Below are 22530 nucleotides of genomic sequence, written 5' to 3' on the forward strand. Positions count from 1 at the left end.
GACATCACACCCTGTTACTTTGGCGTACTTTTGCACTGAGAAACTGTAGAAACGAGTCGAGCAAGAAGGTGCCTCACGGCGAAAAGTATTTTTGTGGTTTCCGTTTCAGTTTCTATCGAAAGTCGTCCGTTTTTCCGCATTCTTCTACAGCACAGTACACCAGGAAAAAATGAGGGGAACTCCCGGCGCGTCAGAACACACTTTCAGCACTAACCTACGGGCGTGAAAATCTACAAAGACGGAAATAAGAAATAAACGAGTCAACCCTACTTCCAACATGCTTCTAAAAGGCCGGGTAAAATTAATTTTAGAAGTAGACTAGTCTCGAGAATTTAGTTCGTTTGATTAGACTGAGCTTCTCCGCCGTACCGACTGCAGCTGCTTGAGGAATAGGATCGCACCGTTGAAAAATGCACAGCTTCTCGAGCAAAAAGGTCATCGTTCTTTGCTTTTGGATTAGTAGTAATTGGTATTTCCATTCCGTTGTCAGCCTTGCTATTTCTGAAATTTGTGTTACAGCTTTCAAAGCGTGTTGCTGAATTTGGTTTGTTTGGCCGACTATCACTGCACTCACTTTGAGAAGTGTGCACTTGCAATTTTTGTTGGATCAGGCGCTGTTTGACTCTCTTTCGTTGAATACCACAAATGACTGCTATGGTAAGCACTGCTGCCATTATAGTCAGACACGCACAAACAGCAATGATGACACGATTTAGTGATGCAGCTGGCATGCCAGCAGTGGTAGAGGTACGAAAGACGCCTACAAGAAATCAATTGGATTATTAGAGCAATTCAAGTCAAACACATTCTACCTGTTGCAGTAGAAGCAGTAGCTGAGATCGTTCCAGGTAGACTCGTATTCGAAGAAAAAACAATGACGGGTCAGAAACGTCAACTCGAACTACATTAGACTTTTCTGAAAAATTGCGGGTGTTGCGAGCCCTAACAAAAAACTCCGTCGTCGCAACGTTAGGTGATGCAATCGTAGCAGAATGCTGTGAGTCGTCCACTGTATGACTAAACCATTGACCGTCATCACCGGATCTATAATACAACCAATAATCAATAATTCGACTGTTGCCGTCGAAAGGAGCGGTCCAATTGAATTTGGCAATCGCACGCCCATTATCATGTTTCACTCCTTGGAGGGAAAGTCGAGGAGCATCAGGTGGACCTGGAAGCGGACATGTCTGGTCAGTGAAACACCTGAAGCGCTCTGGAGCCTTTACCTTTAACAGTGACAACGACTCTTCGAAAAAGTCTGGCCATTGGTGCCAATAGGCGACTTCTAACGTTGCATTCGTACGTATTGCTTAGGTTATACGTTGCTTGGCGTATAATCATCTGTCCATTGGTTGCGAGAGTGAGATGTTTGGTCGATGTCAGCCATTTTCCGTTGCGACTCCAAACAACCGTTTCTGATTGCAACGACTGGTTGGCTTTACACTGAATTTCGGCGTTTTCTCCGACCGGAATCGTTTTGTACACGTTCTGAGAATAAAACGGAACAGCTTTCCCGTCTAAAAACACCACAGTTCAATTTCCTTTGTATATGTAGTATATAGTTTTGCTGCTTATACCTACGACCTTGATTTCTGCTTCTTTTGATTCTACAAAAGTGCTTGTGCAGCTGTTGTTTGCAAAGCACGCGTACTTCCCAGCGTCGCTTTTAACAGAATTTTCAATAATTAGTGTACCTTCTTCATAGTTGACTTGATATCGTTTGCCAATCAATATCCCATTCCTTTTCCAATAGATCCGAGCGGGTGGCATTGTGCTCACGTCACAGAAAAGATGGATGTCGTACTCCTCAAGAAAAGATCCGTTCCGAGGACCTTCTAGTATAGCAGGTGGATCTACAGAAGGAAATTGCACTGACAAATTCTATAGCTTATGTAATTAAAAAGTCCACACATTCAACTTCGAGCACTTGCATTGCTGATGACGCTAAAGAGCTGTACTGGTTGATAGCTTTGCAAGTATATTGTCCGGCGTTAGACGAAGCTACTGTGGAGATAACTAGTCGTTCATTTGTATTGCCACTGATTTGATAGCCAGCCTGATTTTGAATGTCCACTCCCTTGAACCACCATAGCACGTGAGTAAAATCTCTTCCGAAGCAACTGAGAGTGACAGGCGATCCCTTGCAAGCGAACGCTGTTGCATTCGTCGGGTGAATGGTGGGCCGAGCTACATAACCATTAAAATTATTGCCAGACTAGTTATACCTTCTTAAGTCTAACCTAGCACACGAAGAGACTTTGAATTGCTCTCGTACATCTTTTTATCAGCGCCCTGCGCTACGCACTGATATGACCCCGCATCAATAGCATCAACGGAGTCAATATCAAGCTCAGACATGTCTGACGTAAATTCATAGTGAGAATCGAAATCAATAGTGGCGTCATCCTTTGTCCATTTGACTACGGTTAGTGAGCCTGTCACAGTACATATAAATGACGCGTGATTGTTTATTGGAACGTCCTGAAGAGACAACAGCTCCAAATTGAGGCTTGATTCTGCTTAAATAAAAGAGTCAACGGTGGGTAGCTATTTGCACGTGATTGAGCACGCAATGGAGCCCACACGCCATTCATGTCGAGTCATTAGAAACTCACCCACCGCGGCAGCGTTCGTGACGACCAAAACTCGCGGTCACAAAGTCTAACTAGTAGTCAACAAAGTTACGTGGCTTAATGTATTAAAATTGGCCTGCACTACTGAGGATACAGGGAAGGACCCGCGCGTGTATGCAGGCCTCACCAGCCATTGCAGCAGACGTCGCTAGACTGGTAAACAGGAGATGCAGAAGAAGAGAGCTCTGAGGCACGGTCATAGCCATCCTTTCACAGAAGGACGGTAGAGCACGAGAGCCCCAATCAAGAGATTTAAATCTGCAAACACACCGTGACGGTTTTAGCTGATAGAGAAACTGCGGGAACCCACGGGTAGCGCGAACGACTTTCAATGTCCTTTCCACTACATAAAACAGAACGTCTGCCTCTGGTCAGCGTTTCTCTCGCTCTCTCAACAGGTGCGCAGCGCGAGGATGCTAACAGGGATTCCCCCCCGGAGTCTCCTCCCCCTCCCGAATGCGCAGTTTCTTTGAACAGCTTTTATGCCATTTAATGCGAACAAATACACCTGCGCTAGTTTTAAACAATCTAGCCGGGAAGTAGTGTGGCCTACTATCTAGTCTAGATCTACTGGGGTATGCACGGTGGAAGATGTGGGAGGCTCAGGTTCTTCATGGGTGGCAACCCGTGAAATTTATAAACATATCCAATCTCACCAAAGTTGCTCTTCGTATTATGCAATGGCAATTTGATCCTAAGCGAGGGGGCGCCATCCGGGCCCACATCGACTGGGAGCTGGCCCTGGGGACTAGCCTGTAGCCAGATCTTCTCCCTTCTTCCGAGCCCGTTATACGGGATGAGAAGGTCTGGTGACAGGCTATCTTTGATCAGATGTAGGTACACACGTATTCGAAGTCACTACATTACGAGTAGACTACCCCCCGTTTGCCGCGCGCAGCAGAAACAAAAATCGCCGTGGAAAAATCTCACGGATTGACTTCCGATTCGCAGCATTCGCAGCTTGGAGTGTAAATGCGCATGCGTCCTTGGTTCTTCTCTTTCTCGGATACACCTTAGTATCCGTGCTCCGATCCGGATCGGACAAGTGGGATAAGTGGGTGGGAGGACTCCGAGCATGTTCACCTTGCGACTCTTGCTTCTGCTTTCAATATCTGCCGTCTTCAAAGGTAGTACGTAGACTAGATTTTTCCGTGAGAGAACTTGAATTCCAGTGTTGTTCGATCTAAACTAGTATAACGACTTTCCTCGCTTTACACCATCTAGTGTTGCCCGAATTTGCAAAAGCAGTCGATAACAAAACAGAAAGCAGGATCTTGAAACAGCTTTGTGAAGATTGACCTGGCTCGCCCACGGGAGACATAGATTAGTTAGACTCATTATAGCAGTACACCTTTAATTCTTCTTTGTACGTACCTAAACCTACACGTAGGGTGACGTACCAACCCTAAAACTTACTCACTGGTATCGGTGGCGGCCCCGCTCCAGGCTTAGCCCCACCCCAATGAGCTTGGTTCGCGGCTAAGCGACAGTCGCTGTGCGAATGATACAAGCCCAGACCGACCCCGCCTCTATATGATATGTACGGAGGCACTAATAATACGCGTATATCCTCGCGTATCCCGCCTCCGCACCATATCCGACACGATCCCACCTTTCTTACTCCCAAACTGTCATTCCAAGTGACTTCATGATTATTTTTTAGCTTCTTTGTCAACGACCTACGTCTCGCTTGGGGAACCCTGGATTGTTGCATGCTCTACACAGAATCGATCAAACATAACCTGGCGTCTAGCTAGTGGAGGAGAGCTAAAATTGAACGTTACGCAAGTAACCAACAGGAAAAGCGTTCTTTATGTCAGACTTTCTGCTGCGCTAACGAGACTCGCGCTACTTCGGGAACCCTTGCAATGTCGAGCACGAGATCTTACGACAATGCAAGAAACCCTAATTAACCAATTTGAATTTATGATTGGAAGTGAGTATACACGTGTTTTCATTACTATAGAATTAGTTAACGTCTTCTTAGGCAAGCCTTTACTGTTAAGGCAATCACCAAGCGTGAATCAGATATTGCCGGAGCAGAGTATTCGATTATTTTGTGTGATTCCACCAGACATAAGTCCCCATCCTTCTGTGACGTGGATATTTCAAAGAAATGGCAGTCAATCAGAGCTGAGAAATTCTTCTGAAGACAAAATTGTCAAATCGGAACGAGACGTCTCTCTGGATGTGTCGGGGAAAGAGAGCAACGGGACGTACTTTTGCAACATTAGCAACTCGTTCGGATACGTGCTGTCATCTCCAATAGCTGTGATCGTTGCATGTAAGTTAAAATGCATTTGGTATACGGTAGTCGCCATAACAATTTGTCACGGTAGATTTGAATAATATAACCTTATCAATAAACCCGACGTCCCGTCGAGTGATTGAGAATAACGACGTAAAGGTGTCAGCTCATGTCGACTGTAACCCAGCTCCATTCAACATCACACTAAGCCACGATGGAAAATTGAAAGCTAATGTGACTGAAAAAAGAAATCTCAAACACAATTTCAAAGCGAAAAAAAGCGACACGGGAAGCTATGGGATAATAGCACTGCACGTGTTGGGACAAGTGCGTGAAGAGTTCTTTCTACTTGTTCTGAGTAAGATCCAACAACTTATATAATCTTCATCCTTCACTTGTTCCGCAGGTCAACCTAGTGCAGTGAAATTTTCCATCCAGAGTGTCGCTCGCAGTTCAGTCAGCTACAATTGGACAGTGGGTTTGAACGGTAACGCAGATATCAAAAGAGTAGTGTTGTGCTGTGGCGAGAACGTTGATGATGTTAAAACATATCCGTGTTCTGGTTCTGCTACCGTGTCTCAAGATGCGGATTTGCTTTTGTCTCTGAATACTTTGCTTGGCTTGCGTCCGAACGCGACGTCTTATTGCGAACTCTTTGTTTTTAATGAAGTTGGAGTGACTGCAAGCGGAGATCCGAAAGTTGTCACAACGAAAGGTTAGCTGTTGCGGTTGTTGAGAGGAAATTAAACGCCATCTATATGTATGTAGTGCCAAGCCAACTAAATATTACGAGTTGCTTTTCAGAGAAAGAAACGGTTCTTAATGTGACTTGGACAGCAAGTAATGAAGGCAACACCATCACGCAATACATTATACGATACAAGATTATTGGAGATGTCAATGTTTGGAGCAATCAAACGCTTACAGATGGATTTGGGCAGACAGGAGGAAGCAAACAGCTAGCAGGATTGAAGAAGCTTTCTTTGTATCTGATAGCAATAATAGCCAAAAACAGCGTAGGGTGGAGTTCGGTTGGCAGTGCTGAATGCCAGACTACGTGCGGTGAGTGCGAGTGACAAAACATGTATTATAGAGTTGTGGAGAGGCCAATCTGTAGATCTTCCTGCACCTCTGGAGCAAAATGACATGCGGGTTACCCTAAAGAGCGGCGTATCTCTTCTTTTGCACGTCGACAGCAGATGCGAAAATATAACGGGATTCGCTGCCGAGTCTTGCGATTCAAACAAAAAGCCGCCGAGAATTAAATTCAGTCCGCAAAGCAGCCACACATTTTGGTTTAATATTACTGGATTGGAACCAGGTGAGCATTGCGTCATGATCAAAGCGACAGGAATCAGAGTTGTTGGGAAATATGCTGTTTTCAATATAACTGTTCAATGTAAGTGATTTTCGATGAAATAATTCTTTGACCACTTACTATTGCTTTTGAAAAGCGGATTCCGACGAGTTGAACACACTTGTCATCATAATTTCGATCACAGTGGTTGTGCCGGGGAGTGCCACTCTTATTGCAGTGGCTATTGTCTGCCGTCGCAAAATGGCAGCAGGTACAGTATGTATGTATGTAAAGAAATTATCACGACGTAGCGAACGCGTAATCAGTATCGTAACCGGCGGAGTACTACACTGTCTGATACGTAGTCTACTTACTAAAATAGATACTGTACTGAGGCAGTGCGAGAAAAGACATTAGATCTATAATTACCTGCAGGCACATATGAAGCGCCCCAGCCCCAGAGCCCAACGGCTGGAGCGTCCGAGACCGAGAGCCCAGCAACGGCGCAAATGATCATGCTTCATCAACAAATTTCAAAAATCAGTGCAGATGAGGCGGCACCGTTAGAGTCGAAGGTAATTTAAAATTGCGTTAAGAATAGACTTGCGATTTTTCCTTAGTCTCCAAACGCTATCCTCTACGCTGAACTAGCAATATCTAGTGAGCGTCCCAGAGCCAGGCGCTGGGACCCTCCTACCCTATACACTGATATTAAAGGAACCGTTACAGTTGAGGAGGATACTGTTGAGGAGGATACTGTTGAGAGCAATGTGTGATAAACTAAGCATTGTAGAGAGCAATTTTGACGATGGCTATGGTGTAGTCTCGTTAGAAACCAGAAAACTAACTTGTGCTTCTTTACTACTTAGACTTGCAGTAAACGTTCTCTTGCAGCCGCTTTTACTTTTGTTCTTTTCTTTTTAGGTTTGATAGCTAAGTGTTCAATCAGCTAATCATTGTCTGCTGCGCATTGTGAGCACGTGACTGATATAATGACGTCGCCTGCTCGAAAAAAAAGCTGTCTCAATGTCTTCGTCTTCAATGAATAGCATAACCAATGGCATTGTTGTAGATCTTATTAGTCGTCTATGCTGTTTACTGTCTTTCTGATTAGATCTTGTTGTGCTCTGTGTCAAAACGTAAAACTTTCTTCGACTGAAAAAAGTGACATGGCGGCACGTTTCTCTACATCAGTAAAGCAATCTGGCTATGTCACGGTAAGGTAAAAAACCAAGCAACGCTCCAGCCCCGAACCCGGAGCCGGATCTGATCTAGAGAAAGTTTGTTCGCAGACTTTCTATAGATCAAAGTTCGCCACAAGTGGCGAAAAGAGGCTTTGCAACCACATTTTGGTTTGTCTACTAGTTAGATTTTTGCTGAATATTTACGTAGAATGAAAATGAATTTCTTTGATTTTATGATTTTTGGATAAATTGAGAAGCGCAGGTTGACTTTAGAGCCCCGCTTCGCCAATTAGTTTTATGAATAATTCTGTTGTAGAAAAGTTGGATGCCAACACCACAAGTACCCAGTTTACTGAGCCTCTCTTCAGAGGTATAAGGATCCTAATTAAGACTGTTAACTGCCTTGGCTTTACAACAGGCTTTTATAACGGTATTACTCACCAGACAGCATGTTGAAAAACAGCTATTGATTTGTACCGTACGTACACACTGCTATCAACTCGTGGTCTTGATTTTGCAGGAACCTTCAGAAGTCATAAGTCTCGTGCTTAGGTGTGAAGGAAAAGAGAAGAAGTGTTCCGCAGTTTGAAAAAGTTCAGTCAAGGAGAATCGGATCATTGAAGGTGATCCCGTCGGGACATTTCTCGGATAGGCGTTGAGCGCGTATTTAGAACGCACTGCAACCTAGCTAGAGGTATTATGCGTCTCTAAAAAGCACATTTAGATTCTCTGCAGTCATCAGTGACAGCAGAGCTGCCCGGCGGCAACGTAACTGTAAAGCCTTTATTCCTCTTGGGGCTCTCATCGCTCCTTTTTACGCGTTCTGCAAGACGTTAGATCAGCGTAGAGTTCAGATGATAGTGGAAAGTCGAAATTCAGCCTTTGGAGCTTCAAAGAACGTCAAACACAGAAGGGGCCCCGGATGTTTTTAACGTGTCTCTTACATCTGTGGTGTGACCAAAGATAGATAGTATAGATAGTATAGTAGATAGTATAGTACTATACTATCTATGGTGTGACGTGACCATGGCCATGGTGTGGCGTGACCATGGTGTGGCGTGACCATGGCCATGGTGTGGCGTGACGTAGTACACTCAGAGATGCCAGAGCCGTATATATCTCTATATACGGCTCTGAGAGATGCCAGAGAGATGCAGTGGACGGTGTACTTGCTTGGCATAAAAATCTAAACCTATCAGAAATCATCAATGATTTTCCTAAAACGTTTAATAGAAAGTACATAAAAATAAATGTAAAAGTCTAGTACCTACCGGTATATGCCATCTAGTAGATAAATACTTGTCGTTCTAAAATAAAAGCTTCCAGCTACAAAAGTACCACTCCATGTGCAGTTGGACCGCGCAGGTGAAAACTGAGAACAAACGTAACCTGTTGATCGGTCTGGATCCAAGTCGCGACCTGGTTCGCCCATCCTTCCAGCGTATATTTCGACACCGGGTCCTTGGACGAGTTCAATAAAAACGTACGTTTTCTTACGAGCTCCTGACCTGACTTTAATGCGACCCTTCAACTCTTTGAGTTGTCCACGGCTTTCTTTTCGCCAAAACCCTTCGAGCTGGCTTTCGTCGCTGGGCAGTTTGAGAGCACGTTGATAGACGAGAGCGGAAAGTCCGGCGCCTTTGCCCAGGTAGAAATACGGCTTCAAGCGGTTGATGTGATTTCGAGACAAGTCGCGACACTTGTTCACCGCTTCGAAATACTTCGCACCAAACTCCAGCGCACCATCATCCAATATTTTAAGAAAATAAAACATATATAGATGAAACCACGTAAAGGGATCAGGATCGTATGAATCGCGTTTCTGCTGCTGCCAAATGCTCGCAAGATGAATGCAGCGATCAAGCGTGATCAAATTATTGGCGGAATCTGATTTGAGATGGCTGCCTACTCGAAAGAGCATGGGTATAAAGTAGACTTCTTTGTGCTGGTCGACCAGTTCCAAAAGAAGTTTTATCAGAAAGCGAAGCTGAGCGGCGGGTAATTTATCCAGTTTAATTTCAGGGTGATGCATTATCAAGGTGACTTGGCATCGTTTCCATTCTTTTTCGTTGCTAATGGACTGCAAACTGCGCTGACGCGCCATCAGCTCTTGCCATTGCTTCACTATCGCCTCCGAAGAGGTCGAAGTCATAGACGCCGAAGCATTTTTTCTCCGGGTCGATCTCGATCCTGATTCTACGAAGCAGAGTTTAGCTTTGCGTCGCCGTAATTCTCTGGACGATCTCGATCAAGTAGAAGCATTCGCTCAGACAGCCCCTGAAGCACGGAGGGCTACTAGTCGTCAGATACTGGAGAAGAAAGGCGATTTCTCCGCTGCATTCATTCTTCAGTATCCACTCAATGCAGGACATGTATACCTGAACCTTTCCCACGAAAGGATTGGGCCACGATGGCGGAGATGTGACGGCGTTTCCGTACGCCTTCAAAGCCAGAGAAGCCATCTCCTCCAAACGCCCAACCGAATGAATGTCGCCGCTGCGAATGGCTCGTTGCAGCTGAAAACGATAGACCAGTCCTCGAGCGTCCCAAAGCTGCATGCGCTCTCCTCCTGACTTGCAGACCTCGAATCCCTTCGCAATCGTTTCCAGGGCCTTTTCAAATCGAGGTGGATCGTACGTGTAGATGTAAAATCGCGACAGGTGAGAATAGAATCGATACATGCGAAAGAAGGACGCGGCTCTGCTTAGAAGGGCCCCCACCTTGTCGCTGTCGCTGACAGTGCGCCTAAGCGTGTCGACCAACACCGAGAACTTCAGATTGCTGTCCCCGTCCTTATTGTGAAGAAACAGATCTTCGAAGAGATCGACGTAATCTGGTTCAGCCAGTTCGGTCTCTATGAGATCCAAGAGTTCCTTGATGCATCGTGGCAGTAACGTCAACGTGTTTCCGCCGTCTTTGCCGCCCAAAAGACGGCAAAGCACGGTGTCCGCAACGAGAACATGATGCAAATCATACGCGAATCCCTCTTCTCGTTTATTTTGAACCAATAAACATTTGATGTTGTCACTCAGCATGCGGTAGATGTCGTCGTACGTCGGCGATCGGACGCCATATAGCGAGTTCTTCTGCCAACCGGGAGGATCCTGCCCTTCGAGCTCTCGCCGAAGAAAGAGGGTGTAGACGAGAGCCGGGGGAACGGAACGTCCAGCAAATCGCTGCATTAGGGCAACAAACCGTATTATCTCTCGGTCGGAGGGGCTGAAGGTCTCGAGTGAGCTCGACACTATTTGTTTTAGACGAGGCTTGAACTCCTCCAGAAAAGCCCAGAGAGGAAAATGAAACGTACGCGAGAGCCCTTTGATTGTGCTAGACAGAAGATGTCTGTATTTCTGCTCAAACTTCCTCCTGTCTTCAGGCGAGAGCTTGACGTCGACTTTCGCGCTCAAAGGAGACGCCGTCTTCGAGTGATCATTTCCGCGAAGGCAGTGAAGTATGACCGCTTTCTTCTTCCCGCGACTCATCAGCATCTCCGCTATTTTACGCGACGATCCCGGACGACGAAAGAAGCTGCTTTCGCCGTCGAGAAGAATCAACGGAGCGGCGGAAGTCAGCTCCTCCATCGCAGAGATTCGAAGGCTGATGTCATTAAAACGCTTCTCCTCCTCTTCGTTGCTCTGAAGTTGACTCTCTCTCACGAGAGCGCACGGATACGTCCCGTGGAGCTCCCAAAGTATTCGTCTCGCAATTGTCGAGCCGCCCGTGCCGGGTTTGTGAACGAGTTCGATCACAGTGGGTGTCGCTGTGGAAACGGCCTGTCGTTCGAGTTGCTTTTGAATATCGCTTTGTAGTGAGTCCACGAGCGTACGACGAGCGTCGTGGTCATTCTGCAAGCTCAGTAGAGATATCTGCTGTCCGGATAGGAACGCTTCCTTCAAAGGTGTAAGGTTCTCACTACAGTTACACTGTAGTTTATCTTTTGGCAGGAAACTTCAACAGTCATACGTCTCGTGCTTAAAAGGAGAAAAAGGGTCCTGCAGTTTGACAACGTTCAGTCAAGGAGAATTAGATTTTTCAAGGTGATATCTCGCTAGCACGTTTCTCAGATACACGTTAAGAGCGTATTTTCCCCTGTCGCTTAGCTAGAGGCACCGTGCGTTTCTAAAAAAGCAGATTTAGATTCTCCATTGTCATCAGTAGGCTCTTCTTGGGGCTTCCGTCGCTTTTCATGCCGTGCTGCAAGACCTTAGACCAATTTCCACGTTCGGATGATGATGGCAAGTCGAAGCGTAGCCTAGGAGGGCGCCTAGGAGGAGGTTTCAGAGCCAGTCGCCATGCCTTCGTTTCAACTTTGAGTGGGCCCGGATGTTTTGACTTGTGGACGCCGAAATGCTGTTCAACCGTGGTTCAATCACCTTTGCAAGAGAATGATTTGTTTAGAAAGGTTTAAGAGCGGCTCTTCTGGAAACAGAGCTATCCAGATCTCCAGTTCCGACGTTTGCTTGCGTTCGAGCATAGACACGAGTTCCGAGTCACACGATAGGAACTCGATCCCCTGCGTTTTGCATTCCTCGCAAATAACTGAGTTTTTTCTGCCAGTCCTAAACGTACATCTAACGCGTGATTCAATACTCTATATTATCATCTTCTAGCATCCACGATATTATCATGATATTGTATAGAGGAATAATTTTACCCAGTGTCTTCAAGTTGGCATGTACAATAGGCCTTATTAAACTGTACATCGTCGCTGTGTCATGAAAGACAGCGTAAAATTGTACAGTATTTAGCAGATTTGATTAAAGTCTGCGTTGTTGGGGACGAGATGGCGGGAAAAATCTTCTTCAACTCAATCAACCCCACCTAAAGAAGAAGATCGTACACCCGGGGTTGATATCCATCAAAATGGAATATTGACGCACCAAAACAACTTTCTCTCATTTGAAAACCCGATAAAAAATTATTTCCTTTTGGAACAAACTTTCCACAACTAAAGACTTAGTTGAAAAACCAGACGGCAGCAAGCTAAGAATATGATCACTGACTAGAAATAATTGGAGCTATAGCAGTAATTTGACCCTAACCTTCTTCCTGTGAAAGTAGGTCTACTCATGGGTTTCAGCTACAGTGATCAAAAGTTGTGCAAGTGAGAGACAAGATTGAATCAGATTTCCTCCGAGAAGGCTTTTTCAGCGTTGTCCTAACTAGCGTTTGTTTGAGCCTCTGTTGAACTGTGGCGAAACATGATTGAACGGTTGAACTACTGTAGTAGACGCTATTGCATAGGCAAACAACAAAAGAAGCGTAAGTCAAAAAAAGTCCCTAAGATGTTTTCGCTTGAACTCGAGCATAAGCTGGCGAATCAACGAGATATGTCTCGTCTCTTGCTTGTGGAAGGGTACCGTATGCTCTCGAGTCTTGCATAGGTGCCTCAGGCTGCTTCACAGCGTTCAGTTCCACTTCGTCATACAAAGGACCAGTTGCTGGTAACCCTGTGACACAAATGACTCTTTTTCTACTGGTAGAAATCAAAGTACTGCACATGTGTCTAACTAACGTTGGCCCGTGTGATCACAGTCCTTCGGCTGTTTATCCTTCTGTCTTGTCACTTGACCTTGTGCATAATAACTATAGATTATTATTCCCTATGACTGCTTTTCCCGTACCTCTTTTGAATCTTCGGTAGAGAAAAACTGTTAGAGCAACAACAAGGCAGGACGCCAAGACGGCGGTGGTCACAGAAATCGCTACAGTTTTGATTTCATCTGCCGGATTTGACTCTGAACAAATCAAATGAACAAAAGGTTGTTAGAAGCAAGCAAGCCTTTTGAATTCCTACTGTACCTCTACGAAGAATTATTTCAATAGTAGCGTATTTGCTGCTTACTCCATTGTCTGTGATTGCCTTGATCATGATGCAATGTTGATCCATTTCCACACCTGTAATATTCACCCAAAACATCTGTCTAGTGAGTGGAGCAAACTTGGTTTTCAGTGGCTTTTCCGCGCAAGACTTGGACACAAATTCCGTGGCATTTCCACACCTGTCTTCCACAAACAACTGAACTGCATAACCGCCTCTTAGAGCGACTAGTGAACGACTCAGACTTTGAATTGGTGCCAATAAATCTACTCAAACCCATGTTTCCACCAAAAACGTCGGAGTTCTCATTATGCATACTCACCACATGTAGTCAAACATTCGCCATTTTGAGTCTGTCCAAACAGACTCATTCCAACACTGTTTTCTCCTGCTACTTCTACTCTGTATTTCGACTGTTTGCTTAGCTCTGTCAGTTGTATGCTGCCTTCTGTTTGCAAAATTTTCTCTGTCTGTGTGAGATTTGTCCAGCCATTGATGCTACCAACGATTTGATATCTTATTATGTAGCGTTTAATTGTGCTGCCGCCATTAGACGTTGTCCAATTCACGGTTAGAAACGTTTCGTGTCTTGAAACGCAGCTGGTAATGTTTGGCTTGCTTGGAACTATTCAGAAAAAGATCTGAGATGTATTTTCAAATTACTTCAGCTAACCTGTTGATTCTGTTGTAATTATTTGTGGGAATCCAGTTGGAGTTTGACCTACTTCATTCATAGCAAAGAGTTTACAATAATACGTCGTATTTGGAAGCAAGTCTTCTAAAGTGTCCGTGGAACGGAAAGAGGTTAGCACATCTATCTCCTGCGACTTAGCAGAAGCAGAACACTGATTTTGACCAACGTCATGTGCGCTCTCTTCACAGCAAAGTGTAATTCTTGTTATGTCAGCGTTACCGTCCATGCCGACCGTCCAATTATAGGTCACTGAATTGTGAGTGATTTTCTGAATGAAAACCTGCACCCTACTTGGTGGACCTACAGTACAGGAGCTAAAGACCAAGAGCAAAGACAACTAGCTTTGTCTCTTACTGAGAACAGTCAAATTAAAGGTTTCTTGTACAATCCCTGACACGTGGACCACTCTTACTATGTATGTTCCTGTGTCAAAAACATTTGCTTTGAAATCGTAATCTAATGTTTTCCTATTAGCTTCAGACTTCTTCACCACGCCATTGAGGCTTATTGAAATGCTGCGTGGAGCTGGGCTGCTGTCTACTTCTACAGATACACTAACGTTATAATTTTCAACTACTCGATGGGAAGGTGGATTGACTGAAATCTTGAGAAGGCCCAAATCTGAAAAAAATTATTTTCTGAGGTGCGCAAGGCATTTGTAACTCATATTTGACAATCACATTCATTTCAGTTGATACAGATCCAAACACGTTTCTGAAGATACATAGATATGTTCCGTTGTCCTCTTTCCGCCCATCAAGATCCAAAAAGATTGTTAGTTCAAGTTTTGCAGCGTCTGCTAACTCTCTTGTTTTATTTTTGGATATTCGTTGCACTGGTTTACTATTCCCGCTTTGAAACTCCCACGCTGCACTAACAGGAGGTCTGATTATTGAAGTGACACAAAACAACGAATCGCTTTCTCCCAAAAATAGCTCAGTCAAACTCGGTGAATGACTCAATATTGTTGTCGGCTCCTCTACAGCATATAGTTAACTTTTGAACACCAAAGAATCTATGCACTCACCTCCAACCTGAAAACGAAATTCACCTGTTGAATTGACCTGTAAAGTTGTAACATCTTGAGCATGACATCGAAAGGATCCGCGGTCACGAGTAGTCAAAGTGTCGAATGCCTTATTATCGTCATTTCTGACGTAAAGAACGATTTCTGTCTCTGAGACTTGTGTAATGTTGAGGGCTCCGTTCCCAGGTTCATATATCATGCCATCAGCTGAACGAAAACTGATCTTTGCTGCACTCTGCGTAGAGCATGTCACAACCAAATCTCCTGCTCCTTTAGGTGGAGTGTAAATTACTCCCATCAACGCCGGATTTTCAACGAATGTGAGTGCAGCTAAAAATCACCGCAAATCAGTTCGCTTCTCACTTCCAAGTGATCTGGCTCAACCTACATCCTAGCTGCTTTGTTACATAAACGATGAAAAAGAGAAGATGAACACATGAATGTTGCATCCAGAATTCGCCAAACCCGGATTTTCCTAGCTGTGAGCTGATCGAATGCGCATGCGGCAGAAACTCTCGACGTCTGCCTGCTACAAAATTTGTGTAAGTAAAAGAACAGCAGATGCCATACCTACTAATCGATAGGACTCAGGGTCAGATGGAACGTGTAGAAATTTTCCCAGCGTCATTTTTATGCATAATTCTGTTGTAGAAAAGTTGGATGCTAACACCACAAATACCCAGTTTACTGAGCCTCTTTTCAGAGGTATAGTTACCTGCCTTGGCTTTACAACTGGCTTTTATAACCGTATTACTCTCCAAGACAGCAAACAGCTATTGATTTGTACACCGTACGTACATCTATAATTGGATCAACTCAGTGGTCTTGATTTTTCATAAGTCTCGTGCTTACGTGTGAAGGAAAAAGAAAAGAAAGTTCAGTCAAGGAGAATCGGATTATTGAAGGTGATCCCGTCGGCACGTTTCTCGGATATAGACGCTGAGCGCGTATTTAGAACGCACTGCAACCTAGCTAGAGGCACTATGCGTCTCTAAAAAGCATATTTAGATTCTCTGTAGTCCTCAGTGACAGCAGAGCTGCCCGACGGCAACGTAACTGTACTGTTAAGCCTTTATTCCTCCTCTTGGGGCTCCCATCGCTCCTTTTCATGCGTTCTGCAAGACGTTAGATCAGCGTAAAGTTCAGATGATAGTGGAAAGTCGAAATTTAGCCTTTGGAGGCTTCCAGAGTCTAACACAGGGGGCCCGTGTCTCTGGTGTGCCCTCTGGTGTCTGGTGTGACCATAGCCATGGTGTGGTGTGACCTGGTGTGACAGCTGTGACCACGGTCATGGTGTGGTGTGACGTAGTACACTCAAAGATGCCACAGAAATGCACTCGGCGGTGTACGTGCTTGGCAGAAAAAATCGAAACCTATCAGAAATCCTCTAAAACGTCTAATAGAAAATACATAAAAATAAATGTATACATAGTCTAGTACCTATATGCCACCGCTATGCCACCTAGTAGATAAATACTTGCATGTCGTTGTAAAATAAACGCTTCAACTACAAAAGTACCACTCCATGTGCAGTCGGACCGCGCAGGTGAAAACTGAGAACAAACGTAACCTGTTGATCGGTCTGGAAGTCGCGACCTGGTTCGCCCATCCTTCCAGCGTATATTTCGACGCCGGGTCCTTGAACGAGTTCAATAAAAACGTACGTTTTCTTGCGAGCTCCTGACCTGACTTTGATGCGACCCTTCAATTCTTTGAGCTGTCCGCGGCTTTCTTTTCGCCAAAACCCTTCGAGCTGGCTTTCGTCGCTGGGCAGTTTGAGAGCACGTCGATAGACGAGAGCGGAAAGTCCGGCGCCTTTGCCCAGGTAGAAATACGGCTTCAAGCGGTTGATGTGATTTTGAGACAAGTCGCGACACTTGTTCACCGCTTCGAAGTACTTCGCGCCAAATTCCAATGCACCGTCATCCAATATTTTAAGAAAATAAAACATATATAGATGAAACCACGTAAAGGGATCGGGATCGTATGAATCGCGTTTCTGCTGCTGCCAAATGCTCGCAAGATGAATGCAGCGATCAAGCGTGATCAAATTATTGGCGGAATCTGATTTGAGATGGCTGCCTACTCGAAAGAGCATGGGTATAAAGTAGACTTCTTTGTGCTGGTCGACCAGTTCCAAAAGGAGTTTTATCAGAAAGCGAAGCTGAGCGGCGGGTAATTTATCCAGTTTAATTTCAGGGTGATGCATTATCAAGGTGACTTGGCATCGTTTCCATTCTTTTTCGTTGCTAATGGACTGCAAACTGCGCTGACGCGCCATCAGCTCTTGCCATTGCTTCACTATCGCCTCCGAAGAGGTCGAAGTCGTAGACGCCGAAGCATTTTTTCTCCGGGTCGATCTCGATCCTGATTCTACGAAGCAGAGTTTAGCTTTGCACTCGTTGATTAGAGAGACGGTGTGCTCAGCGTCCATCAGCGACTGCGTCGCCGTAATTCTCTGGACGATCTCGATCAAGTAGAAGCATTCGCTCAGACAGCCCCTGAAGCACGGAGGGCTACTAGTCGTCAGATACTGGAGAAGAAAGGCGATTTCTCCACTGCATTCATTCTTCAGTATCCACTCAATGCAGGACATGTATACCTGAACCTTTCCCACGAAAGGATTGGGCCACGATGGCGGGGATGTGACGGCGTTTCCGTACGCCTTCAAAGCCAGAGAAGCCATCTCCTCCAAACGCCCAACCGAATGGATGTCGCCGCTGCGAATGGCTCGTTGCAGCTGAAAACGATAGACCAGTCCTCGAGCGTCCCAAAGCTGCATGCGCTCTCCTCCCGACTTGCAGACTTCGAATCCCTTCGCAATCGTTTCCAGCGCCTTTTCAAATCGAGGTGGATCGTACGTGTAGATGTAAAATCGCGACAGGTGAGAATAGAATCGATACATGCGAAAGAAGGACGCGGCTCTGCTTAGAAGGGCCCCCACCTTGTCGCTGTCGCTGACAGTGCGCCTAAGCGTGTCGACCAACACCGAGAACTTCAGATTGCTGTCCCCGTCCTTATTGTGAAGAAACAGATCTTCGAAGAGATCGACGTAATCTGGTTCCGCTAGTTCGGTCTCTATGAGATCCAAGAGTTCCTTGATACATCGTGGCAGTAACGTCAACGTGTTTCCGCCGTCTTTGCCGCCCAAAAGACGGCAAAGCACGGTGTCCGCAACGAGAACATGATGCAAATCATACGCGAATCCCTCTTCTCGTTTATTTTGAACCAATAAACATTTGATGTTGTCACTCAGCATGCGGTAGATGTCGTCGTACGTCGGCGATCGGACGCCATATAGCGAGTTCTTCTGCCAACCGGGAGGATCCTGCCCTTCGAGATCTCGCCGAAGAAAGAGGGTGTATACGAGAGCCGGGGGAACAGAACGTCCAGCAAATCGCTGCATTAGGGCAACAAACCGTATTATCTCTCTGTCGGAGCTGCTGAAGGTCTCGAGTGAGCTTGACACTATTTGTTTTAGACGAGGCTTGAACTCCTCCAGAAAAGCCCAGAGAGGAAAATGAAACGTACGCGAGAGCCCTTTGATTGTGCTAGACAGAAGATGTCTGTATTTCTGCTCAAACTTCCTCCTGTCTTCAGGCGAGAGCTTAACGTCGACTTTCGCGCTCAAAGGAGACGCCGCCTTCGAGTGATCATTTCCGCGAAGGCAGTGAAGTATGACCGCTTTCTTCTTCCCGCGACTCATCAGCATCTCCGCTATTTTGCGCGACGATCCCGGACGACGAAAGAAGCTGCTTTCGCCGTCGAGAAGAATCAACGGAGCGGCGGAAGTCAGCTCCTCCATCGCAGAGATTCGAAGGCTGATGTCATTAAAACGCTTCTCCTCCTCTTCGTTGCTCTGAATTTGACTCTCTCTCACGATAGCGCACGGATACGTCCCGTGGAGCTCCCAAAGTATTCGTCTCGCGATTGTCGAGCCGCCCGTGCCGGGTTTGTGAACGAGTTCGATTACAGTGGGCGTCGCTGTGGAAACGGTCTGTCGTTCGAGTTGCTTTTGAATGTCGTTTCGTAGCGAGTCCACGAGCGTACGACGAGCGTCGTGGTCGTTCTTCAAGCTCAGCAGAGATATCTGCTGTCCGGATAGGAACGCTTCCTGATGATGCCGCAGTACTTCTTCCATCTGCTCGTCCGAAAGATCGTCGTCAACGTTCTCCAGTTCACAGCGTTCGTACAACGGATAGAGATATTCTCGCAGATAAAGATACTCCTGTTCCTTGAGCGATGCTTTGGCATCCTTCACGGCGCTAGGCAATAGGTAAGATCTGGACTGTGCGCAGCCGAGACAAGTGACAAGCCCCAGGCAGAGAAGATTCGAAGGAATGCGACACACCGTAAGTTCAATACTGAGATCGTCGTCCTTTACAATAGGCATGCTTACTTCTGCCTCTTCGGTGTTAATCAGAACATGCTGAGCGGTGAACTTGTTGGCGCTGAGCCCTTCGTCGAGCCTCTGAACTAGCGTTTTGATCATGAGAGCGTCGGCTCCCTTGAAGGGCATGATGACAGTTGCAACTGGCTTCTGCTTATCGAGCTGCTCTATGAGCGCTTCCAAGAAGCGTCCAATCGGATTCAGCCAGCTAGCTCTCCAGGCTTTGAATTCTTTAGGCAGATTCGGCTTCGTGTCCGTCAGACGCCCATTGGCGAAGAGCCACGGTATCTTCTTCCAGTCAATCTGACCGGCCAAATCAGCATTCTTCAGATCTCGGACACGTTCGGGTATCCACATCTCAAAGAGCTGCTGCTTACCGCCGGCCACGTTGAACGCCTTATAGAAACCTCGGTTCTCCGAGTCGGGATCGACATTTATGACAGCCTTCCAAACGATTTGACGAAACAAGGCGACGTGACCGAGAGAAGAATCAGCTGAATCAGATTCGCGTCGAACGATCGGCATTCGTTTTGAATGGTCTTCCAGACGTCCCACTGCGGAATGCCGGCGGCCGCCTCTTCGACGACCTTCTGAGCGAGGCTGGGCTGCTTCTGAAGCCTCGAGAGCAAAGCGTCGGGAAGATCGTGAACCTGTTGCGACAAGTCCACGACCGCGTCGAGGACCTCCGCCTCTTTTGTTGAATGCAATTCTACGAAGGCGAATATAGATCGCAATGCCTCTAATCTATGAGATGCCGTGCACTACCTGGGTGGCTTGTTTGGACACGCGAATCACGAGATCGTGGGGAAGGTGGGGGACTCGGGGATGCACCCAGGGTCTCTTTTCCGGTTTCGTTTTCGGTGCACTTCTTGTGCGACTTCTTCTTCTTCTTTTTTGCTGTCTTGCGTGCTTTAATCATGCCTGTCGTTTCGTTGAAGGAGAAGTGCCTCGAAACGAAGTGCTTGAGTCCGCCGAGGCCTTCTCGTTTGAAACTTTGGCCGTCAGACTGTCGCTCGTATGCTAATGCGAGCTCCTTTAGTGTCAGTTGACCTCCTTGGCCGCAGAGAAGGATGAGTTCGTTGAGTTTGTCTCGAACGACGGCTTCTCTGGGCCCGGCTTCTCTAGCGTCCATTGTTTGTGCCGTCTCGCGCGAGCGCACGCAACTGATCACATGACAGTGTTATCAATTACCAAATTTTGAAATTGGACAGCGTATGAAAACGATGTCCAACAGCTGGGCTAACGACTCGCCAGCTATATACAGGAGCAGTATATAGTAGCGCAACAGCATAAAAGCAATGCAACGTGCAGTCACAGGTACTAGTAAAGTTCAAGTTATGACCGATTCTTCCCCCTCAGTTTCCTTTCCTTGTAAACTTTTCTAATGTGCCTCTCACTAAGGTCAACACGCTCACATATTTGTAGTAGGGCTTTTCCTGTAGGCGCCTGACTTGACTTCATCCAACGTTCTATCACCTTTGTAGCAGAGACGATATTCGTATCTGCACGGAAGTCCCGAAGATCTGCCGTCTCAAATCCCATTTCAAGAGCTAGATTTTCCCATCTGTCTCGAGCTTCGGCGGCAACTGTCATCTTTAGATCATAGTCAATTTCATCAGTTCCTGTATAGAAACACTGAATCAGTACTAATTTAATTAACCTAAACATGTATTTTCAAAACACGCAGTACTACAGCAGGTGAAAAGAAGCTGTTGCCTCACTTGGTTGACCCAAAATGTTAACATAATATTATATATTGAACTTCTACTCTTACTAAGTTACGCGCAACAAAACGTACCCGGATTCGGCTCAACGGGAGGGCCTATAATAAATTTTATTAGGAATAGGGTATCACGTAAGAACACTCATACCACTTGGAACTGTTTCTCCAAAAAGTGACTCTTTGTCAAGATTTGCCAGATAGAAGACAAACGCTGTTGCTGACGCACAGCAATACTTTTGATAAGACTTGTCAGAAATTTTGGTGTCTTTTGATGCATAATCTGACACCCCTTTCACAAAAATCCTCTTGCTGCTTTTCAAATAACTTTTACAGCTATTATAAAAGCCAAACCCTTCCATGTCATAGCCTGTCAGCTTTCGTCCAACTCTTTTAGCCATTGCTTCCCAATCTGCATTTACTTTCAGATTATCTCCCGAGACGAATTCGTTCACGTGAATGACAGGTTGTCGCTCCTCTTTCAGAGTAATGGGTGGCTTGATGCTCTGCAATTCTTCCGGGATGTACTTTACCCACGGCGCATCTTTCCCTATCACTCCAGCAATTTTCCGGAGCGTTTCATCAATTTGGGCGGGTAAAGACTCTGTTCTGCCCTGCTCGCCATTGGCATACTGCTTCCCGTCGTCGAGGAAAATCGCGCGAGGCACTACAAGATCTCCTAGCTGAAGACCTTCGCGTTTGGGATTGCCAGCGCACACTCCCACCATGGCGATTACGGACGGCTCAAGCGGAGTGCGTGACAGTGACTCCACAAACTCGGCAGCCTTATGACTCCTCATATCGTCGGCTTTGACAAGAGCGACTTCAAGCGAACGACCGTCGTCGAAGAAATCTTTGCAAGTGGCAGAGAAGACCATAGCGGCGAGTTCCTTTGTGTCGGAACGTAAACAGGGGGACGGACCGGCCATAGGAGATCCCGTTATCTTCATCAGAACATCCTTGGCGCTGTCAAGCTCCGCTGACGTTGTCGTAACGACACAAAGGCCCACTTCTTTGTTGAAAGGCATCAGCTCGCAATGGGGCGTTGTCTTGGGGCGTTGTCTTGGGGCGTTGTCTTGGAGCGAAGAGTAGACTATCTTTACTTAGTTAATTAATTCAATTATTTCAACTTGTTCCCCGAACACCAGGGCGCGAGGGTCTCTCAAACGTGATCGGTAGAAAAGCGTAGCGTCCATATTTTGGGCCGTCTCGCGAGCGCGCACAACTGCTCACATAACAGTGTTATCAGCTACCAAATTCTGAAATTGAACCACGGATTGTAGAGACAGTCTCTACAATCCGTGGTAGACTGGACACCGGAGATCGTAATTTTCCTAATCCGTGATTGAACAGCGTATGATAACAATGTCCAACAGCAGGACTAACGACTCGCTAACTATATAGACATGGCGCAGTACGTATGATATTGATCTTTAGAGAGTCTTAGTTTAATTAAAAGAAACACAGCAGTGCATGGGAGCGCAACAGTATATGAAAGCAATGTACAGTATCT

The 22530-nt window shown here is 46.0% G+C and overlaps 5 protein-coding genes, 2 long non-coding RNA genes and 1 pseudogene across 9 annotated transcripts; 2 read left to right on the top strand and 6 right to left on the bottom strand.

Annotated features, from left to right (window-relative positions):
* Positions 1 to 1585, top strand: LOC136199541 (uncharacterized). Its single transcript, XR_010673087.1, has 5 exons — positions 1 to 85; positions 151 to 295; positions 350 to 469; positions 520 to 657; positions 717 to 1585. It is a non-coding gene; the product is annotated as an uncharacterized lncRNA (long non-coding RNA).
* Positions 187 to 3434, bottom strand: LOC136199539 (contactin-2-like). Of its 2 annotated transcripts, none has more exons than XM_065989757.1 (8): positions 3293 to 3434; positions 2764 to 2894; positions 2244 to 2519; positions 1915 to 2190; positions 1581 to 1856; positions 1230 to 1520; positions 813 to 1174; positions 187 to 760 (listed from the first exon to the last, which is right to left on the bottom strand). In XM_065989757.1, exons 2-8 carry the CDS (start codon positions 2840 to 2842, stop codon positions 713 to 715), a joined length of 1608 nt encoding a protein of 535 aa, XP_065845829.1. In that variant the 5' UTR covers positions 2843 to 2894; positions 3293 to 3434; the 3' UTR covers positions 187 to 712. The 2 variants fall into 2 exon arrangements, with proteins under 2 accessions (XP_065845829.1, XP_065845830.1); XM_065989758.1 differs by lacking the exon at positions 3293 to 3434 and adding an exon at positions 2947 to 3017.
* Positions 3435 to 3623: 189 nt separating this feature from the next.
* Positions 3624 to 7827, top strand: LOC136200006 (neuronal cell adhesion molecule-like). Of its 2 annotated transcripts, none has more exons than XM_065990344.1 (10): positions 3624 to 3763; positions 4300 to 4572; positions 4624 to 4920; positions 4976 to 5242; positions 5291 to 5599; positions 5653 to 5946; positions 6002 to 6283; positions 6339 to 6452; positions 6617 to 6756; positions 7106 to 7827. In XM_065990344.1, the coding sequence occupies exons 1-10, from the start codon at positions 3712 to 3714 to the stop codon at positions 7109 to 7111; spliced, it is 2034 nt and encodes a 677-aa protein (XP_065846416.1). In that variant the 5' UTR covers positions 3624 to 3711; the 3' UTR covers positions 7112 to 7827. The 2 variants fall into 2 exon arrangements, with proteins under 2 accessions (XP_065846416.1, XP_065846408.1); XM_065990336.1 differs by lacking the exon at positions 7106 to 7827 and adding an exon at positions 6802 to 7073.
* An 818-nt stretch (positions 7828 to 8645) lies between these two features.
* LOC136199654 (sterile alpha motif domain-containing protein 9-like) lies at positions 8646 to 11993 on the bottom strand (annotated as a pseudogene).
* A 599-nt stretch (positions 11994 to 12592) lies between these two features.
* On the bottom strand, positions 12593 to 14362 carry LOC136199933 (uncharacterized). The gene is made up of 7 exons (XM_065990247.1): positions 14235 to 14362; positions 13860 to 14180; positions 13509 to 13811; positions 13168 to 13452; positions 12990 to 13103; positions 12881 to 12937; positions 12593 to 12815 (listed from the first exon to the last, which is right to left on the bottom strand). Exons 2-7 carry the CDS (start codon positions 14104 to 14106, stop codon positions 12646 to 12648), a joined length of 1176 nt encoding a protein of 391 aa, XP_065846319.1. The 5' UTR covers positions 14107 to 14180; positions 14235 to 14362; the 3' UTR covers positions 12593 to 12645.
* A 49-nt stretch (positions 14363 to 14411) lies between these two features.
* LOC136199934 (uncharacterized) lies at positions 14412 to 15394 on the bottom strand. The gene is made up of 3 exons (XR_010673256.1): positions 15296 to 15394; positions 14908 to 15237; positions 14412 to 14859 (listed from the first exon to the last, which is right to left on the bottom strand). It is a non-coding gene; the product is annotated as an uncharacterized lncRNA (long non-coding RNA).
* An 895-nt stretch (positions 15395 to 16289) lies between these two features.
* Positions 16290 to 20417, bottom strand: LOC136189670 (uncharacterized). The gene is made up of 2 exons (XM_065977699.1): positions 20063 to 20417; positions 16290 to 20006 (listed from the first exon to the last, which is right to left on the bottom strand). The coding sequence occupies exon 2, from the start codon at positions 19820 to 19822 to the stop codon at positions 16415 to 16417; it is 3408 nt and encodes a 1135-aa protein (XP_065833771.1). The 5' UTR covers positions 19823 to 20006; positions 20063 to 20417; the 3' UTR covers positions 16290 to 16414.
* Positions 20418 to 20492: 75 nt separating this feature from the next.
* LOC136185642 (uncharacterized) lies at positions 20493 to 22075 on the bottom strand. The gene is made up of 3 exons (XM_065972814.1): positions 21169 to 22075; positions 21096 to 21119; positions 20493 to 20919 (listed from the first exon to the last, which is right to left on the bottom strand). The coding sequence occupies exons 1-3, from the start codon at positions 22043 to 22045 to the stop codon at positions 20633 to 20635; spliced, it is 1188 nt and encodes a 395-aa protein (XP_065828886.1). The 5' UTR covers positions 22046 to 22075; the 3' UTR covers positions 20493 to 20632.
* Between the last annotated feature and the right edge of the window lie 455 nt (positions 22076 to 22530).

This window comes from Oscarella lobularis, chromosome 1 (genome assembly GCF_947507565.1).
Source record: "Oscarella lobularis chromosome 1, ooOscLobu1.1, whole genome shotgun sequence".
NCBI lineage: Eukaryota > Metazoa > Porifera > Homoscleromorpha > Homosclerophorida > Oscarellidae > Oscarella > Oscarella lobularis.

Bases quoted from the DNA above. Each gene is read 5' to 3' on its own strand.
- LOC136199539 (XM_065989757.1), bottom strand. From the start codon at position 2,842: ATGGCTATGACCGTGCCTCAGAGCTCTCTTCTTCTGCATCTCCTGTTT. The intron at 1,521-1,580 runs GTATAAGCAGCA...TGGTGTTTTTAG, and splicing joins AGCAGAAATCAAGGTCGTAG to ACGGGAAAGCTGTTCCGTTT. The intron at 761-812 runs GTAGAATGTGTT...GATTTCTTGTAG, and splicing joins TACTGCTTCTACTGCAACAG to GCGTCTTTCGTACCTCTACC.
- LOC136200006 (XM_065990336.1), top strand. From the start codon at position 3,712: ATGTTCACCTTGCGACTCTTGCTTCTGCTTTCAATATCTGCCGTCTTC. The intron at 4,573-4,623 runs GTGAGTATACAC...ACGTCTTCTTAG, and splicing joins ATTTGAATTTATGATTGGAA to GCAAGCCTTTACTGTTAAGG. The intron at 6,453-6,616 runs GTACAGTATGTA...AATTACCTGCAG, and splicing joins CCGTCGCAAAATGGCAGCAG to GCACATATGAAGCGCCCCAG.
- LOC136199933 (XM_065990247.1), bottom strand. From the start codon at position 14,106: ATGGACGGTAACGCTGACATAACAAGAATTACACTTTGCTGTGAAGAG. The intron at 12,938-12,989 runs GTACGGGAAAAG...ATTATGCACAAG, and splicing joins CTACCGAAGATTCAAAAGAG to GTCAAGTGACAAGACAGAAG. The intron at 12,816-12,880 runs GTTAGTTAGACA...TTTGTGTCACAG, and splicing joins CTGTGATCACACGGGCCAAC to GGTTACCAGCAACTGGTCCT.
- LOC136189670 (XM_065977699.1), bottom strand. From the start codon at position 19,822: ATGCCGATCGTTCGACGCGAATCTGATTCAGCTGATTCTTCTCTCGGT.
- LOC136185642 (XM_065972814.1), bottom strand. From the start codon at position 22,045: ATGCCTTTCAACAAAGAAGTGGGCCTTTGTGTCGTTACGACAACGTCA. The intron at 21,120-21,168 runs GTATGAGTGTTC...AATTTATTATAG, and splicing joins TGGAGAAACAGTTCCAAGTG to GCCCTCCCGTTGAGCCGAAT. The intron at 20,920-21,095 runs GTACGTTTTGTT...GTTTCTATACAG, and splicing joins TCCCGTTGAGCCGAATCCGG to GAACTGATGAAATTGACTAT.